This window comes from Folsomia candida, unplaced genomic scaffold (genome assembly GCF_002217175.1).
Source record: "Folsomia candida strain VU population unplaced genomic scaffold, ASM221717v1 Fcan01_Sc004, whole genome shotgun sequence".
Lineage (NCBI taxonomy): Eukaryota > Metazoa > Arthropoda > Collembola > Entomobryomorpha > Isotomidae > Folsomia > Folsomia candida.
In genome coordinates this window covers 10857123-10875114 of record NW_019091196.1, presented here as the reverse complement: position 1 = coordinate 10875114, position 17992 = coordinate 10857123, and the positions used below count along the sequence as shown (strand labels likewise).

At 37.9% G+C, this 17992-nt stretch overlaps 2 protein-coding genes across 2 annotated transcripts; both read right to left on the bottom strand.

The window, feature by feature from the left end:
* Positions 1-2: 2 nt before the first annotated feature.
* On the bottom strand, positions 3-17655 carry LOC110849356. The gene is made up of 6 exons (XM_022096763.2): positions 16315-17655; positions 16106-16248; positions 3566-3595; positions 3253-3487; positions 3063-3159; positions 3-2937 (listed from the first exon to the last, which is right to left on the bottom strand). Exons 3-6 carry the CDS (start codon positions 3577-3579, stop codon positions 2453-2455), a joined length of 831 nt encoding a protein of 276 aa, XP_021952455.2. The 5' UTR covers positions 3580-3595; positions 16106-16248; positions 16315-17655; the 3' UTR covers positions 3-2452.
* LOC110849138 lies at positions 3847-9703 on the bottom strand. Its single transcript, XM_035851542.1, has 3 exons — positions 8732-9703; positions 8296-8546; positions 3847-8204 (listed from the first exon to the last, which is right to left on the bottom strand). Exons 1-3 carry the CDS (start codon positions 8864-8866, stop codon positions 7781-7783), a joined length of 810 nt encoding a protein of 269 aa, XP_035707435.1. The 5' UTR covers positions 8867-9703; the 3' UTR covers positions 3847-7780.
* Positions 17656-17992: the final 337 nt, after the last annotated feature.

Sequence of the window (17992 nt, the reverse complement as noted above, 5' to 3'; positions counted from 1 at the left end):
TCTTCAGAAAATCCAGTTTTCTCTTTATTCATTCCGTAAATTTCGCATAATGTGTATCTGTATATCATTGCATAAATAATGTTATTAAATATGTATCAGCGCATTAAACTTACATACAAGAACGACGCGACAATAATTTTTCTGTATTTTATAAATTCACTCACATTCTAATATTATTTTTTTTGCAGTAAATCTTAACTAAATATTTCTAATAATTTTTGCAAAACACAATTTTCTTTTGAAACATTAAAATTATTTAGCTACTTTAAAACCACCAATGTTAAGGTGATCAAAATCTTGCAAAAGTATTGCAACATTACTGCATACCATACACAATATTCAATCAAGTACATGAATAAACAATTACAAAGTTTATGCAACCAGGTTGCATTCACAATTTTCTGCAAGTATAATAATATAAACTTTATTACAATGAAATGTACAAGAAGACGAAGCTCGTACATAGAATTTATAAATATAAATAAATAAAATTTGAAAGTGCAGAGATTCCATCTAAACCAAATTTTAAGCTAATGTCAATTTTAAATATTTCTCACTGACAATATTTTTTAAAGCGCATAGCATTTTTTCGAAAGTGCGAACGATTTGGCATTTTTTCCAATTGTATTTTTTACATTATTAATTTAAACTAAACTTAAATATATAGACAAATCATGTACAAAAATTAATTCTTTCATCATAAATTTTTTTAATGTAAGTAACAACAGCTCTCAGATACATTTGTGTGACTAGACTGCATGATTTCTTCTTACCCATCATCACAGGAACATATCGGGACTTTTGCTTATATGATCAAACTTTGTTTGCAAACAGTAAAAGAAACGCCTTCCCAAAGTGAAAGACTCGACATTGATATTGATAAAGTGGAATTCATCTCCGGTGCAAATATTACAAAAAAAGTGATGCAACGACAAAATGTAAAATGGAAAATAGAATCATCTACTCATTCATCGTCATGCGAGGAGCAAATTAAATAGGATTCACTCTCAACAAACATTAATTTTTACAATGAAGATTTTTCTGCAGAATTAGCACACAATCATTAATTAATTACATATTAATTAATTAATTAATTACATTGAATGAATGGATAATGTGTGCTGGGTGAGTTGTGTACATAGCATATTTAAATCGTCAACAAGAGAGGACAACTATTTAACTTAATGAGGATAGCATTTAATAATATAATTTAATTATGAGAAACATGTGTGGAAAAAGAGGTAGTGGTCCTGGTCCTATTATGTTGTATCTCGGTGGTGCATAATATTTACATATTTATGTATTTATTTTTGTGGTGAGGAGTGAAAGTGAATTTGTGTTTTTGTTTCTTCAGCGTCATACATATTCTTTTTTATCTGAGAGAGGCATTCGCATATTTTTTTTTACTTATTTACATAAAATTAATGCATAACACGTCTTGTCTTTTATTAAGGAATTTTCGTGCATTATTTAAACATTTATGTATGTGTACTTACTTAAACTAATGGTAAAATGCATTCCATTTTCATTTTAAGGTACATTTCAAAGTAAGCTGTTTAATTTGAATTATTTTTTAATACTTATAAACTTTTTGGTAAATGCAGTATTAATTTTTCACAGTTGTTTATTTAGTAATACAGATTTTTAATAGATTGGTAGAATAAAAGCCCACAATAAAATGGTTCGAAGAATTTGTACAGTCACATGCAGCAAGGTAGCAGTGTATTTTTAAAGAGTTTTTTTCACGAGTTTATAATCAGCGTATTCAGCACGTAGTTATTAACAAATGGCGTTTTATGGCTTTATTATAAATCCTGCTGCTAAATTTTGAAAAGTTAACTCTCAAATAGCAAAAGTTCGTCGGTCTCCATATATAAGTACATATCTCGTATGTAACCTCGTTTATATCAGTCAGTTTAATTACAAGGACAAAACATTTTGCACATTTCCATGATAGCTACAAACGAATCTAAAGCTGCAAACAGGGATAAAAAGGGTGAACATTTATTAAAGAGGTAGTGAGTAAATGGATGGTAAGTAGATACATAGATGTGAAAGATTCAAGGCGAAGGTAACAAGTCGTATCCTGAAAGGTGAGAGTGACTGGTGGTGAAAGTGGTAGAGTGAAAGTGGTAACAATAACAAAAAATATAGATAATTGTATGGTGGATTTACTGCTTTGTGGATATGGTGCTATGAATACTTGTTGTGTGACATTTATAACAGTGGTGCAATTCAAGTCTGTCCGTTGTGCTAATCGTAAGATAATCCTGGTCAATAAGTCTATCATTCTTCCGATACTTTAAAAACTGTGTTAAGTCCGAACCAGGTTTTGCGGTGGCATTGTGCTTGTGCTGCTGTTCCCTATTTTATGCACAAGCCGACATTCCTTTGATGTTACATACTATAAAAGGAGCATTGTGCAAGAGTAAGTATTTAAGTACGTAATCCTCTACGCTTTCTTGTCCTGCTGCCCACCACCACAGCCGTCCTTTCCCTTTGTCTCACTACCAACGCTGTCCTGTAAAAGCTTTGCTGATTCTTCCGGCTTGCTGTTATCTTTGTCCCGGTCTCGATCCTTATCCTTCGACTTTGATCGAGGTGGTGCTTTTGGGGAGGGGAGAGTGCTCGAATTCTTATTGTTGGGGGAGGACGAGGATTTCTTGTCCTCGGTGGCTATTGATGTCGTCACATTGTTGCCGAGACACGTGACGACACTACTTTTCCGCCCAACGCCTGCACCGTTGACGTTGGTGGCTGAGTCGTTTGATGCGGCTGGAAGAGAGCCAATAATTTTCTCAACGTCCTGATCAGTCACGGAGGGCTCGTTGACTTTAATTTGAGGTACGTCCCGCCTCATGTTAAGTCTGTTGAGTTCCCAGGTGAAATAGACGCGCATTAGGATTACAAATATGCCAAGGAGGAGGGCTGCGGAGCCTGAAATGGAGGACAACAAATAAATATGGTAAAATGCATAATATGCACGAAGAAGTATGCATGCAGGGTGATGTGATGTCAAAGCAAATTTTATTAGAATTTGTCAGCTAGTCCAGCCCATTTACCAGCGATGATGAGTGGAACGCCATATGGGTTAGCTTCAGCTCCCGGGGTGAGTTGAATTAGTCCGATGAATAGAAGAATAGCTCCCACCAGTGGTGCCTGCATGTTTAATTTTGCGTAGTAAGTATTTATAAACACACATACATACTTTCTCCACCAGCTTGTTGTTCATATGCAGAAAATGCTACTCACCAACACGCTCAACTGGAAAATGCACCGTTTACTAAGAAAATTTCTGGCGAAACGGTGGTGTGCCTTTTCCCTCTGGCTGCTATATCCTCCTGGGGGCGAGTTGACGGGGGATGGAGTGGGCGTCACTTGATGGTTGGTCAGCGGGGGTCGAAAGTGCAGGGAAAGTTTGTGCGGTCGACTCATAAAACCAATCGAACCGTCCGTCTTTCCCTTTCCTCGCACCGCGATGGCTGGCCTAGATTTACAAATTAAAGACGCATTTTAGTTTTCATAGTCATTATGAAATCCTTCCTGAGAATATCTTAAATCTTACATGGCTCCAATCATCTTGACAATGAGTTTCCTGTGGAAAAGAAAGCATTTCAGTAAAAATTTACATATTTCCCATATCTGTGGACACAATTTAGCACGAATTTGGCAATATGAAGGTGAAAATAAGTGGAGAAAGTCCTGCTCATTTGTATTAGCGAGATGTATTTTTTTATTCTTTGAGAGATCAGTTGATAAATAAGTTGTACATCAGAATATAGAAAAGATCTTAAGTACAGTTTTCTAAATTATGTACATTAATTAAAAGGTAATTGTAGGATTTTGTTTATATTTATGTAGATACATATACGCATATGGGGCATAATGATTAAGCCTAATTGATTCATCATAGATAGATAGATAAGCAGTTTGATTATAGTAACCTTACACGTTATAATAGTGTTTTGCATAATTGATTTTTGTATATATGTGTTTCATGTATTTTGTGAGCTATACATAATTTATTGGACAACTTACTCAATGCTAGTAAATAATTGTTAGTAACGTGCACGGTGAAAGTTATATACATAATTTATACATAATTTATGTATATGTAGATTTGTTGAGTTTAGTGAATAGTTGCAATAATTAGTAAATATTTATAATTAAATAATATAATTGATCATGAGAGATATTACTTTTACTTTACATCTAAAGAGTGATAATGTGATCACAAATGCGTTCCAGTAGGTTTAATCATTCGCCAGGAATACGTAATTTCTTAAGCAAAGTAGCGAAACAACAGCGAAATTACAATAGAATAATTTGTTTAATCTCGCGATTAGTAACGTTCTTTCATACATACGCGCAAAGTTCTTAATTTAACACAAAAATCATACATACATGATTTTTTATCGTACCAAAAAATCATTCTTGAGTAAACGTAAACGTTGACATAATTTTCACACTGGTTTAATTAAGTAGTTATGTAATTGATTAATAAGAGGTATTAAGGCGGAGAGGAGCAAAAGTTTCAACTTGTCTGGTTACTTAAAAATTAATTAATTATTTTTTCCTGGCATAGAAATCAGTTAATACTAATCTCACATTAAAGCAGGTTTTTGATTATCTCTTTCACAACAGTAAATTTTACGTTAAATAGTTACGTATCATGTGCATATGAAATGAAAGTGATTAAGCCCATGAAGCAAGAGAGGAAACTGGCAAAATTCATAGTTAATCACAGCCGGCAGAATAATAATTATGTTACTTTCACTGCTTTTTTATACATTATTCAGACATTTATACCTATTCCCACAATTCTGTCATTTTGGTGCTGTAGTCAGCTTAACATATGTCACAGCGGTATATAGTTTTGTATCGTAGTAATAAATACGTTAGCAAAATGTGATCGACATTTAAGTAGCTTAGTAAAAACGTACACAATGGAGTGTGTGCCGTGCTGAAAATAAATCTCTTTCAGTTAAATGCTTGGACGAAGGAAAATGAGGATTAGCATTTCTTTTCTTTGTTAAGAACGTGGATGTCTAGGCTCAAGGCTTGGCTTAAATTAGTTAGTTAGTGACTGAGGTGATCTTATACTTATGGATGCATATACCTAATCCGTGGTGCTTGAAGAATTTGGCATTCACATATATTTTTTAGATACCTACCCATCTACTTAAGTACAATGCATGTATTTGGTGTGTGCAGTAATACGAACAACACACAATGAACGCCAATCTGCAGACATGAAACCGTCGAATGTGTTAATTGGCGTCATTCCGCTATTTTCATGTGTATCGTTACATTCAGTGCGATAAATTAATTAATTAATTTCACCTTAGGCAAAGTAGGAAGAACATGGATCAGAAGTGGAGTGCATTTTCGTGCCAAGAAGGATAAGTCGTTTTTGGTTAATGTTGCAGGTTTTTTGGATTGGATCACAATATGTGTGTACACGTTGTTATACGTGTACATCAAGTTGGGTGGTTATCATTACACCATAAACTTACATGTCTCACTTATATAACGAATCATAAATGCAAATAAAAAACGGTACATACAATAAAGGTTGACATTACTTATATAACGAGAGATTTTTAGCCGTCTCAATTTTGATGATACACTTTTTTCCATGTGAAAATATTGGAAGGGTGGAAAAATGAAATACGTACATACATATGTATTTTTCTATCATTAGAGGACTGTAAACTCGTTATTAAATATACACGGATGAAAAAATTAAAGTTTGCTCAACTCGACAAATCGATGAACATTACAAGAGAAAGTTGTTTGCTCTGTTTTTATGTACTTCTCGAATAAGTAGTACGTACAAGTACAACGTACACATGCAGATATACTTATGGTAGCAAGAACTCTGAACTTGCTTCAGAGCGATTTCTGAAAGACAGCTGAATAATTGATGCGCTTTATGAACCTGGGTGGCTAGAGATAATCAGAATAAAAAGCACACGAGCGTATAAAAAACATATTATTCATACGTACATATGGTCATGGCAGGAGAGGAGAAAGGCAAAGAGACGGAAAGAACAACTCATAAAATTTGCAAAACACATTGACTCCCAGAGAAGAGAAGTGCAAAAAAAAACCGCAAAAAATAAAGTTCCTGTATATCTTTAACAGTGTTTTGCGGTGGTATGTATGTAGGTGTATAATAAAGCGATAATCAATATAAACGAGAAAGCAGAGATTGCCTGAACGCTTTTTTGCCTAATACGTATAAATCGGTGTCGGACAAACTTTCTCTTTCCTGCTTTCACTCGTATCTAGTCGTGCGGCGTGTACAAAAAATATTGCCGTTGTTACGAAAGCCTCGCAAATAACAATGATTAAACCCCTTGCAAATTATAAACCAGCCACTCCGACATGAATTTGAACCATAAGGAAATGCTAATTAGGATTTATACATTATAATAATATAAGCCTCGCGTGTTACACTCGTATTACGCTTAAATAAATCTGGCACAGCTGAATGTCGTCGGTTAATGGTTAATTAGACTTTAATTATGCCGTGAACTTGAAGTAGGTTTATCTTCTGAGGGAAATAACTAATAGTTGATTGGATTACGTGGTCCCGGAACGATTTGCGTTAAATTTAAATTACAGTACATACCGAAATGGAGGTATAGTATGTTGTAGTAGTTGTTATTTATGGTTACGTGATAGAATATAGGCCTAAATTCACAGGTGTCTTTTAAAGGATATTGTTGTACAAGGGAAACAAAGGGTTTGAGAGAGGTGGAGTAGATCGTAGATGGTATTCTACATGATTACACATAAATGTCAAATTTTCGATCGGGTGAAAGTGCATATTTACTTTCACTGCACAAGCACCACCAATTTTCCACGCTTATAAAACAGTACTTGAGTTAAATTGAAAGGACCTTGTGATGATTATATGCTTCCTCACAGCGTTGAATTATGGGGTGAAAGTATGTACGTATAAAATGGGTCTAAATATGTGTGAGGAGGGGGCAATGCATGGGGTCACACCTACTCACGTACAATACATATAATTTTATCCACATTCGTACTTTGCACGACAAGAGTAGGTAACCTAACTGTGAACAATTTGCGAAAAAAGACTATAATATAAAAGTAACACAATTTCCTCCTCCTCCGAGCTCGACGTGACACGACGACACGACCACCACTCACATTGTCATTTCATTTCATTTCTTCAAGTAGAGCAGCAACAGTGGGTAGAAATTGGTGAAAGTATGGCGTTATTATATGTACACGGCTGCTGCTTGGTGCTGTCGTGTTCTGTCATATCCATTTAATCTGAGGATATCATGAAGAGAAATCACGCAATGAGCACATCCATGAATGATGATGAAAAGTTGGGGCAGTATGTAGTTGACGTGTGATATATCAGATTGACCCAGTTGCATGGTAGCAATATGCAAAAAGTCGTATTTTAGACGGGACACTCCTCTTCCGGTTCTTTTTTCGTGGTTAGAAAACCATTTAAGTTCTGGATGGAGGAAGTGAGTATGGTCGAACAACCACAAAAGAGCAGCCCAGGTCGGTTTCGTATGGGAGATAAAGATTTTAGTACGAGTACAAGATTTTAACACTTTGATACCATACGTGGAGAGAATATGGCTTGAAAAAAGGAGAGAAAAGTTTGGGCGCACAGTTGAACATCATCAAGGGTCGTTTTTGGGGCACATTTAATCACTGGTTGGTCATGTACGACATTTACAAAACCCTTAATATTTCAAATATACACACGTATCTTCATCTTCAGGGTCTACGCGGTTGTCGCATTGTAGACGCGGTACAAGTTACCACTTCGACCCAATCCGGCTGGATCGTCGCCACCGTGAGAATTTTGCCTGCGGAGATTTTCCGTCTCTTCGTCAAGTCTGTCGAGAGTGACGCCGCCGGCGGAGATTTCACCCCCTCTCCCTCCAGGATTTGGACTCTTGTTGTGCTGGTAGGAGTGATTATGTTCGTTAATGATGTTTACTGTGGTTGTTTGCGGTGGTTGGTGATGGTGACTCCCATGCCCAGAACTTTGACTTGGGCCGGACATGTTGTCCTTGTTCTTTTTCTGCTTCTTGTCCTTCTTTGATTTCGGAGCATCGTTGCTCATCCCAGAGTCCATGGAGGGTGTTTTGCTGAGAGTGTTGTCATCCAGGTTTTCTGGGTAAGAGTCAGTCTCGTGGTATAACCTGGAAAATGGTAATTTGCAAATTTATGTACAGTGAGCTTAAAAATTCATACATTGTAAATTATTTAATGGGGAAAAATAACTCTGCCCACCTTTGACCAGACCTGGATCGCCCGAGACGCGTCTCCACATAATTTTGTAGTTCTTCTTCCTCCTTCTGACCGTAGAACCGATTGAGGATGACAAGGAAGAGACCGATGACGAGGCAAATAATACCAGTTCCGATTAGTTCTGCAATTTCGGCTTGATTGGTTTCATTAGTAATGATGGCTGCGAGCATTAAGAACAGTCCGACGGTTAAGAAGATTACGCCGACGTGTGACATTGTTATTGTGCCCATGACCTGGTCGAGATGGTAAAACAACATGGTCAGAATTGACGACGATTGAGAAAGTAAGGAAATACCAGACCATCATTAATCACAGTTTGTTTGTTTTTACTAAATTACCCCATTAAAAATTCTGAGTGAAAGTCAACCCATGAATTAAATGATGGTCCAATACTCTGAATAAACTCTTAAAAATTTACCTTGTTCGACATATCTTGCTGTTGTCGCTGTGCGTCGGTAATCGGTGGTCGCCGACCCCTCTTTTTAGCCGCCTGTTCCCTTCGGCGCCTCTGGCGCTTAATCGCCACCGCCGAATGCGCCCCGATTCCGTGCATTTTATGTCGTTATGTTATTTTCCACTCGGAAATTAACAATTTTGTCGTTTCACTACTTGGCGACTACACAAGAATAACTTAAATAACCAGTATATACTTGATAAGCGAGGGAGTCCGTGTGTAGGTATCCTCCCACCACCACTTGCGACACTCTATTCTTCGACTACATGAATACACTGCGTTCACCCAACAACCTCCCTAATCGCTTCTTCTGAAAAGGGTTGCGCTTATACGACCGGGCTACAATTGGACTTATCCTTGTTTGCCAAGTATAATCTCCTCTTCGCCACCACTCGCTGCCCGTCTACTCGTGTGTGACACAGTTCCGTGGGTCAGATCAACGGCGAGGAGAGGAGGAAGCAGCAGCAGCAGTCATGGCGAATTTGATAGTTTGGTGGGTCGTTGCAAGATTGGATTTTATATGAGCAGGAGAAAGTTGTGTATGTGTGTGCGAGGGGAAGAGAGAATGTGTGTAGATAGTCGCCGTATGTATGTACGAGTAGTTGAGGTTGCAGTTGTACTGCGGTAAAAGGAGCAGAGAATGAGCAACCCTTCGTGGAACGAACCAGACCCCACGAAATAATGTGAATCACGTAGGAATGTAATATCTAAAGCAAACACATAGGCGAGTAGTCAGGTGCTTAGAAAACTCGTATGTGTTGCTGCTCTATGTCAGTGTAGCAAATTTGGGCCTGACAAGATGGTGGAGGACCTACTACTTACTATAGCAGAAATGTGAAAGTATACCAGTCCACCACCACCACCACTAGTGGAAGAAAGAACGACTCGGAGCGAGTGAAAGTACGCAGCGCAACTGGAACATTTCTCCAGCCACTCCAGCTCAACAGAGCGTCTGGGATAGGTTTAGAGTAGTAGTTGATGCTGGATGGATGGAGGATGAGGAGGATATACCCGGGTATCGTATAAGGTTAAGTGTTACAAAGCAGCGGGTGAAGAGTGTGGTGGATGGATATATGGTTATTAAGTATAAGGAGAATTAAGGGTCACCAGCAGTTTGGGTGAACGGCAACTTTCTTTCTCCGATAATACTTGTTCATTGGGATTGCACATCATTTCTAATGGGGTGACTAATTCGAAGTTTTTTTGCCGTAATTTCTGACCTATCCCCTGAATCCACACTTTATGACGGAGCCACTTATAATTCTCTTCTGAAACTGTTGAACAATGCAGGCTGTTGGGAGTCTATCTGTCCAAAGGAGAGGATCGATGCTACCCAACGACTTTCTCCACACGCTTTTCATGATCTCCAGCCACGAGTATTTGTAATAGTGGTAGGTTGCATACGTAGTTTGTTAGGTTGGCATGTTGCTTTTTTAGACGGGTTAAAAGAGTTGCAAAGTTGAGATTGGAACAGTAAAATGTACTGACAGCGTGTATTCAGCCATATAAAGTATGCCTGCCTTTTCGCTCTTCTGTAAATAATTAATCTTACGATGTGTGTAATCTTTATACCTTGAACATTGCTGCAATATGCAGTTTAGTAAACCACAGATCTCATTATATGAAGTAGACTATGTGCTTTAGAGGGATCCGCTTATCATGCATAAATAAATAGATTGAAACTACAATAACTTCGAAATTTACATTCGAAAATTAAAATTTTCAATTTTAATATGATGATGCTAATTTTGCACTTTCTCTCTGGAGCTGCAGTAGAGAAAAATTTGCGAATGACAAAGCAAAATGACTAATAACCCCCGTCCAATAGCAGCTCTCGCTTAATCCAAACTTTGAACATACACATTTCTCAAACCCAAGAAAAGTGAGATTTATCTTCAGCCAGACAAGTGAAGTTGTACAAAGTGAAGTTGTACAAAGTGTCATTCCTCTCTCTGGACAGATGTAGCCGTTCTTGTGTGCGACAGGAAAGCCTTGTTTCTTTCTGCCGTGTGCACACCATAAGACGACGAGCTTAACTTTTCTGTATGAGAACCAACAGCTTGATTCACTTAAGTAGCACCTGAAACATAACATGAAAGCTAAATAAAATCTTTATCTCTTCAAGATTTACTTTCTTCCTTTCCTCCTCGAAATGTCATGTCATGTATTATGTACGAATGTTGGGAAATATTGCATGAAAAATTCTTCAACCTGCGCGTATATACAAGTGAATATGTGTTCAAATAATAATGCCAGTCGTATCTCCACTTTTACAACGAATGCTTTCTCCACGATAATATCGGAAGGGGTCAAAGTATGGCGAAAGTGATAGGCATGTCTCCTCCAATTGCGTTTCCTTTCATTTACACTTAAGGTGCAAAGTATTTTGTGTGGGTTGAAAAAGTCAGTAAGGATTTTACTTTCTCTTTTCGAAAGGTCAGAGAGTCCAGCCTCACATTTTTCTTATTCTTATGTCTTATCTTTATGTTCTAGGCGTATGACTTTTACGTGACTTGCGCGGTACTTTTTACAGTGTGGTCGTGGTCGTGGTGGTGATGGCAGATTATGTTGTTTGTTAGGATCTCCGACTTTCTCAGAAACTTTGAAAACCTCGCAGTAAAAATTTCACGCTCTGAAAGTCAGGGATTTTATAAAAGACGTGTTTATGGCAGATGGCACTTCTTTTCTCGTTATGACATTATGGTTGACAATCAGAGTAAATCAGATTTGTGATGTAATGTGATGTTGACTTTTACCCTTCTCTGAATTTTCTAAGAATTAAAACGTCCTAGTTTCTAGACTGGCTTTCTTCTCAGTATGTAAGTAATTTGGCTAATTGAATCGTTGATGGTGAGATGTGCCTACGTTTAGGATGAAATTCAAGTATCGATCCACACACAGCAGTGTTTGTCGTGGTTGGAATTTCATAAATAAGAATGATTCGAGGTAATATCTAAAGCCCCGGCTTCCAAGAAGTTCAGGCTTCGTCAAACGGAGATACCCTTTCACGTACTTAGCTCTTTTAAACCGATAGGGATTCAGTGTGATCTGTCCTACCAGGAAATGATGCATCTGAAGGTAAGCATTTGCATGCCATGAAGGAGTTGATGTCATGAAAAACCTGTTACTTTTAGACGTATGCAATCTAGATAAAAGGAACTCGAGAGGAGAAAAACTTGGTCGCTCTACAGGTTGGCACTTAGTCTTTTCTCATTCAGCCAGTCAGTCAGGCTGTGCATGTCAACGTGAAAGAGTGAAAAATCTTTCCCCGTGTCTTGTAAGTAAAATACGTAAACCTGAGCCGGCGGGGTTGTTGAGTTGATCGACGTTTTTTTATCTCTTTTCTCCTTCGCTTTCACCACCAACCACGAAAGCCTGCTGGCACTGGGCAGACAGGAAATTTCTCTACATTTTCATTATTCCGTCTCATCAGGACGGAACAGGTGAACACATGCACAAAATTCACACCGAGATAAGCTCGCATAAATGGATGGGTGCTCGTTTATTTGCTTATCTCTTAGTCATTTCTGGGAAATTGATCCGGTCAAAATGGCCAGGGATTAGGTCCATATGAGCAGATTTGAACTGGATGATCCGTCAACTAGATCCAAAAATTCAGAGAAAGCACCAAGAACGTCAGTCGAAAACACTATTTCCGTCACTAAAATCAATCACATCAGTTTCACTCCTGTTAATCGTCAGAAACAAGAATATTTGTCCAGTTTTAGCAATGCAGACGAAACCGAAGAAAGAAATGCAATGTTTGCTGCCATGTTGTTTGCTATTTGTTCGTCAACCCGAAAACAAACAACTTTTACAGACTCGCCAGTATGTCTCTCATTCTTGATGCAATGATATCGCTGAACAGTATAAAGTCGCTAAATACACAGTTCCGCCGTTAATCGGTAACTGGTTCCATTTCATGACCAGCCAACGCTAAATAAACTGTAATGTAATTCCATGTCAGACTGCAAAGTGATGTCAATGTCAACGTCAGAAGAGTCGCCGCCCGCGTCAGTCCTCGCTGTCTTGTTGTCCTACATAGATGACTCGTAGCACTACATTTTCCTCCCATCATTGGGAAAGCAGCGAAAACTATCAAACTATCCGATTTCTGTCCAGAACAAGAACACGTTGAACGAACAAGGAGAAGCCTTATCTCTAAAATCATCACACATTTGACGGTTTGCTTCTCTAACTAATTGAGTTTTGTATGTTTCTGTCAAAACGAGGAGTTTGTTTATTTTGCTTGGGAAAAGTTGAAGGATGTTGGTTGATGAATAGTTTGGTTCCGGTGGAGGGCAAAATAAATTCATCATCATCTCCTCGTGCCCAGCTAAGCGCACGGAGGATTATGCGGCTAACCTCGGAGGGCACGGGGGAAAATACATATGTAGATATTCCTATCCTAATAACTCTAAAGGATGATCATCAATTTGCACAGGGTTTTGTGGGATGATGACATTCGCAAGTCTGCACCAGGAGGATTTTAGCTCTCATCGACACACAATTCCGCCATCGTCGCCCCATTCAGAGATTGCTGTCATCTTCTCCATACACAATGCTAATAATACCATTCATCGAACTTATACAAAATACGACGACAGAAGAATAGTTTGCATTGTTACGTGCTTATTAGGCCACGAAGCCCGCTAACAAAGCAGCTACTGTAACAATAGGGAGAAAGTTTTGATGAATGTGGAAAGTTGACAACTCTGCAGAAATGACAGTCCAACAAAGTTGTTGAGAGTCGTTCGAGCAAAATAATAAGGCACCACCGACAAGAAATGGTAGCCATGCTAATTATATTTGCATAAATTACTTATACGCCTCCACTACTGCCCAAAATTAAGCAAACACACGCTATTAATCTTATCTGATTTATTATTCAACATTGGTGGTTTCGTCACATTTTGTGTGAAAATATTTACTGACTTGGTTCTAATTTAGGAAAGGTATTTCCTTAAAGGAGGTGATGCTGTATCATAAATTATTTATTGGGAACTTCCCCTTGTTCGTATTAAGAAGACAGGTGTCTGAATTTTTAAATAGATAGCTATCTTTCCGCTAATGGACTTCACGTCGTGTTTCATCAAGAGGAATTTATTATGTCAATATGTGCATTCATTTGCACAAAACACGACCCATTTAAAGCTGACACCACCCCGTTAAAATTGCTTATACATAATCAATCGCTTCCTTTAATAGGGATTCCGCGAATGAGAACAAAGATGAGTAAGAAATATGTACATACATAAATGTTCAGCCTGCCTACGCCAAAGTTTATTTTCAACAATGATCCCGGCAAACTTTCTCCTCGAGCTGTTTGGATGTTTGGATGGATGGTGTGTGCATTATTCTATCTCCTTTGAGGATCACCACCACCCACACTCAAATTCAAATCTATTCTGCTTCACTCAAAATGAATGACATTGATCGAGTCGCTTCCTGTTCTTTGAATAAAAGTCGCTGATGTCAATACCGATATGGATTTCGGGGTATAAACTTATTCATTGGATTTTCAATGCTCCCAGGAAATCAGGGAAGAGAGGTGGGTGGTGGAATTTGCTTTCGTTTCTGACGTGATATTTGTCATATACAGACAACAAACAAATATGTTAGGCATGCTGAGTGCGTACCAAATTAGATGGATACAAGAATACGTAATGTTAAATTTATGCTACCCGTGTAAAACCGAAACGGTTCGGATAACATACTGTTAGAAATCCGGTGTTAAATCGTCACCGTACGGTGTGCATGCGACTATGGTGTTTTTCACCACATGGTGACAAATGGTCACTGGCTGGTCTTACTTAATTTTATCACCATTAGGTGAATACATTATCACTGTTCGGTGAAGTCACATATGCACACCGTTGGGTGACGATTATGTAACACCGGGTTATTAAAAGTTCATAAAGTAGTAAAACATGCCCTTTAAAGCAGTTAAACTCGTACTTTATAAACTATTTTACTGTTTTCTGCCACTTAGCAAAGTATGCATTACTTTCAACGAGGAGAAATATGAGATAACGAACTTTAACCTGGGTCTCTGACTCTCTGTCAAGTTTGAATGTAGGTGAGAATACAGGGATTTGAAACTGATCTCTTTTAAATCTATGTATGAATGCTCGCCTGCCTTCGGGGGAAGCACATATACACATGTTTTTCCATTAATGCCAACTTTTGACTTCCCATGCCAAGAAATATTACCATACAATCGTCGCTTTTACTGCGACACAGCGTTCAGTATCGGAAAAAAACACGCCACAGAAGTGTCGGCTCCTGTCATTTCTCATGCTGCTGAATACGACTGTCCTTTTTACGTGCACTTGTTTCAACGTATTATTATGTTACGGCATATTTAACATGAAATACATGACATGACTCGATTGAAAAGACGTGATAAATCTTTCCACTCCTTTGTGAACGTCCTCCTTGTGAAATTTTACTTTGTTAAATTCTTGCAGAGAAAAACAGAAACAATGATGATTCCTACCTTGTAACATGTTTTTTTGGCCCAATCCATAAATTAAATTCTTGTCTTTGGCAATAAATAAAAATACAGAGGGGCACATACACGTCTAATAAAAGGTGTTTACGGTTTATGTTTATTATAAGTCATTCCGGAGTTGGGACTGGATTTGCTTGATTTTCTGGCACGCACAAGTTGAAGACGTTCGTTAATATGTATATAAAGGAAACTTATTATGGGTTTATTTTGTGTACTTGCTACATACATACATATATTTATTTCCTAGATTCAGATTCCCTCGATCTGCTCGAGAGTAGGAAAAGGAAATTTATCACTAGGTTTTGTTTAGACAAGTCTTGCCAAAAAAGCTATAATAAGTCCTCTGAATACGTCTCCTATGAGGCTGCCATGTAACAGTGCCATTGTTTCTACTTGGGGCAAACAGTACTAGTAATTGTGATAGTAATTGTACCCGTCTAACTAATAGCGGTGGTCGGTGTTCTTCAAGATAATGGTGGCAGTGGTGGTGGAGGAATGGTAAATAGTTATCTGTATTTAACAGCTTTTTCAAATCTGTGTCAGTCAGTAGTGGTGATGGTTGAATGACTGTATTTTGGGTGGCCTGGCAATTCGGTGCAGCTTTCTCTCTAAATTATTAATTCCCTTAGCCCGTTTTACTCCGGAAACTGGAATATTTTACAGCGAGCGAGTGAGTAAAATGTTCCACATTTCGACACGGCCACAAAAAAAAACACTCGCGCATAACGTATTATGCAAATGGTGATGATGAACATGTAGTACATGCCCAGAATGCTATTATTATTATTATTATGTAATAAGAAGCGTCATAAAAATAAACTTACGAAAAAAAATGAAGCTCAGTTTTTTCTTCAGTTGATTCTGGCTGGTTGGAGTTATATTAATAATGTCGAAATTATTTCAAAAATCTTCCTTTGAGATTCCGCATGTAATTGTGTTGCAGTTATGCGATCACATTTTGGTTGGGCTGAAAAATTTGAGATAATGAAAAACACGGTTATGATAAAAGATTTTAAGTTGAATTACCAATTACCAATTATCTTTTCTGGAAATTATTTGATTTTTCATGATATCTTTAACACCGTAGAATAATAATCTGGATCAATTCACGCGTTTGTTGACAATGACCCCAAGTCGTTCAATGTTATTAATAAACTAATAAATACCAGTTTTATACATGTGTCTGATTGACACCTTGATAATGATGAGTGATGAGTCCGATTTATAATTATTGACCAAACATTGAGTAGAAAGTTTCTGGTATCAATAGTGTTTGGTCAGTAAAGTGAAAGTTAATTTCACAAATCATGAACAAAAAGCCCACTAATTTGTTCAATGAATAACAAACGAAACTTGCACGCAACACCGAATAATTATCAGTCATACAACAGTCACGAACCCAAAAAGTTGTACAAATTGGAAATGGAATGAGAAAAAGATATTGGTAGAAAATCCTACTTTTTGCTTGCTTTCACTCACTGCATTTTTAATATGGGCCGTTTTATTAAATTATCCTTTGCCGTATTATTACTCTGATTGGCATTGTGTATTTATTATTCAAACGATTTTTAAATTAGTTTTAAAATGATATTATTTTCCAAATTTAATTATGTTGATCACCCATTGTTTACGATTTCTTACGTGAAGAAGAATGCACCGTAAAATCCTAATAAGTAGCTTAATGCACTCGTATTTTCACTGATTTTTGCACGAACCGACTTTTCACACTTGCTGTTAGAACAGTATACACGACGTGACTATTGGTTGGTTTGGCGTTTCGTGCAGGGTATTTATCGGTCTATGGAATACGTGTGAAACTATTGTTATTTGCATTCGTTCGTATTGTCTTATGAAGAAGCATATTGGGCAAGAAAGAGCAGGAGAGGGACGACGTACGTACAACAACCACACACTTGCCTTGCTTATTATTATGCATGTGCATTTAGTAATAGAAAAGTTAAACCCGAGCAGTTAAAGAGATTTCTTTCACACGCTGAACGTCCACAAGTTCGGTGGATTCGGATTTGCTAAATACCGAAGAAACGAGACTCGGTCGGTGCTCTCTCACTACGACGAGGACTCTCTCCAACCAACACCAACCAACTGCTTTCTTGGTCTCTGAAAACTGCCAAACTCACTCTCTCGCAATTCTTACTTGGAGAGTAGAACACACGGCACGGAAAAATTGTGCCCAGCAGCAGAGAAGCACGAGATCGCGAGGAAAAGCAGGAGGATGAGAAAATGAGCCCAGATGAAATTTTTACAAAGCTTTTACTGAAACTTCTTGTAGGGGACGACGAGAGAACGAGCGTATGTACTTATGTATTTCTAGTAAAATGGGCATCTCTCCGCCTGAGACGGACGACCCAATCCGGGCAACTCTCGCATTTTGCATGTACCAAGAAACCTACGGATTCCAAATTTCGTTGGAGGCAGCAAAACTTGGTGGTTTTATTGGTAAATTAACTATAAAGGAAGGGAGAACGACTGTGTGTTTGTGTCTTCTTGCGATGTAGTGGTAGATAGATATGTAAATCTCCAATATTTGAAGCATCAACTCATCAGTCTTGTTCTTATCGAGGAGAGATGCGCAGTGAGTCAGAGGGGGAGCGAGGGAGTAGTAACGTTCCCAGCATAACATTTGTCTAAAAATGTGGGGAATTCACATGAACAGCTTTTTCAGAGAGATGTTCGGTTGATAAAACTTTAGG

What these genes read in the sequence shown, in the direction of transcription:
- LOC110849356 (XM_022096763.2), bottom strand. An exon ending in TTTTCCAGTTGAGCGTGTTG is followed by an intron (nt 3,160 to 3,252) that starts GTGAGTAGCATT and finishes TTAAACATGCAG; the next exon opens with GCACCACTGGTGGGAGCTAT. An exon ending in CGTTCCACTCATCATCGCTG is followed by an intron (nt 2,938 to 3,062) that starts GTAAATGGGCTG and finishes CCTCCATTTCAG; the next exon opens with GCTCCGCAGCCCTCCTCCTT.
- LOC110849138 (XM_035851542.1), bottom strand. Translation starts at nt 8,866, where the DNA reads ATGCACGGAATCGGGGCGCATTCGGCGGTGGCGATTAAGCGCCAGAGG. An exon ending in AGCAAGATATGTCGAACAAG is followed by an intron (nt 8,547 to 8,731) that starts GTAAATTTTTAA and finishes CATCTCGACCAG; the next exon opens with GTCATGGGCACAATAACAAT. An exon ending in CGATCCAGGTCTGGTCAAAG is followed by an intron (nt 8,205 to 8,295) that starts GTGGGCAGAGTT and finishes ACCATTTTCCAG; the next exon opens with GTTATACCACGAGACTGACT.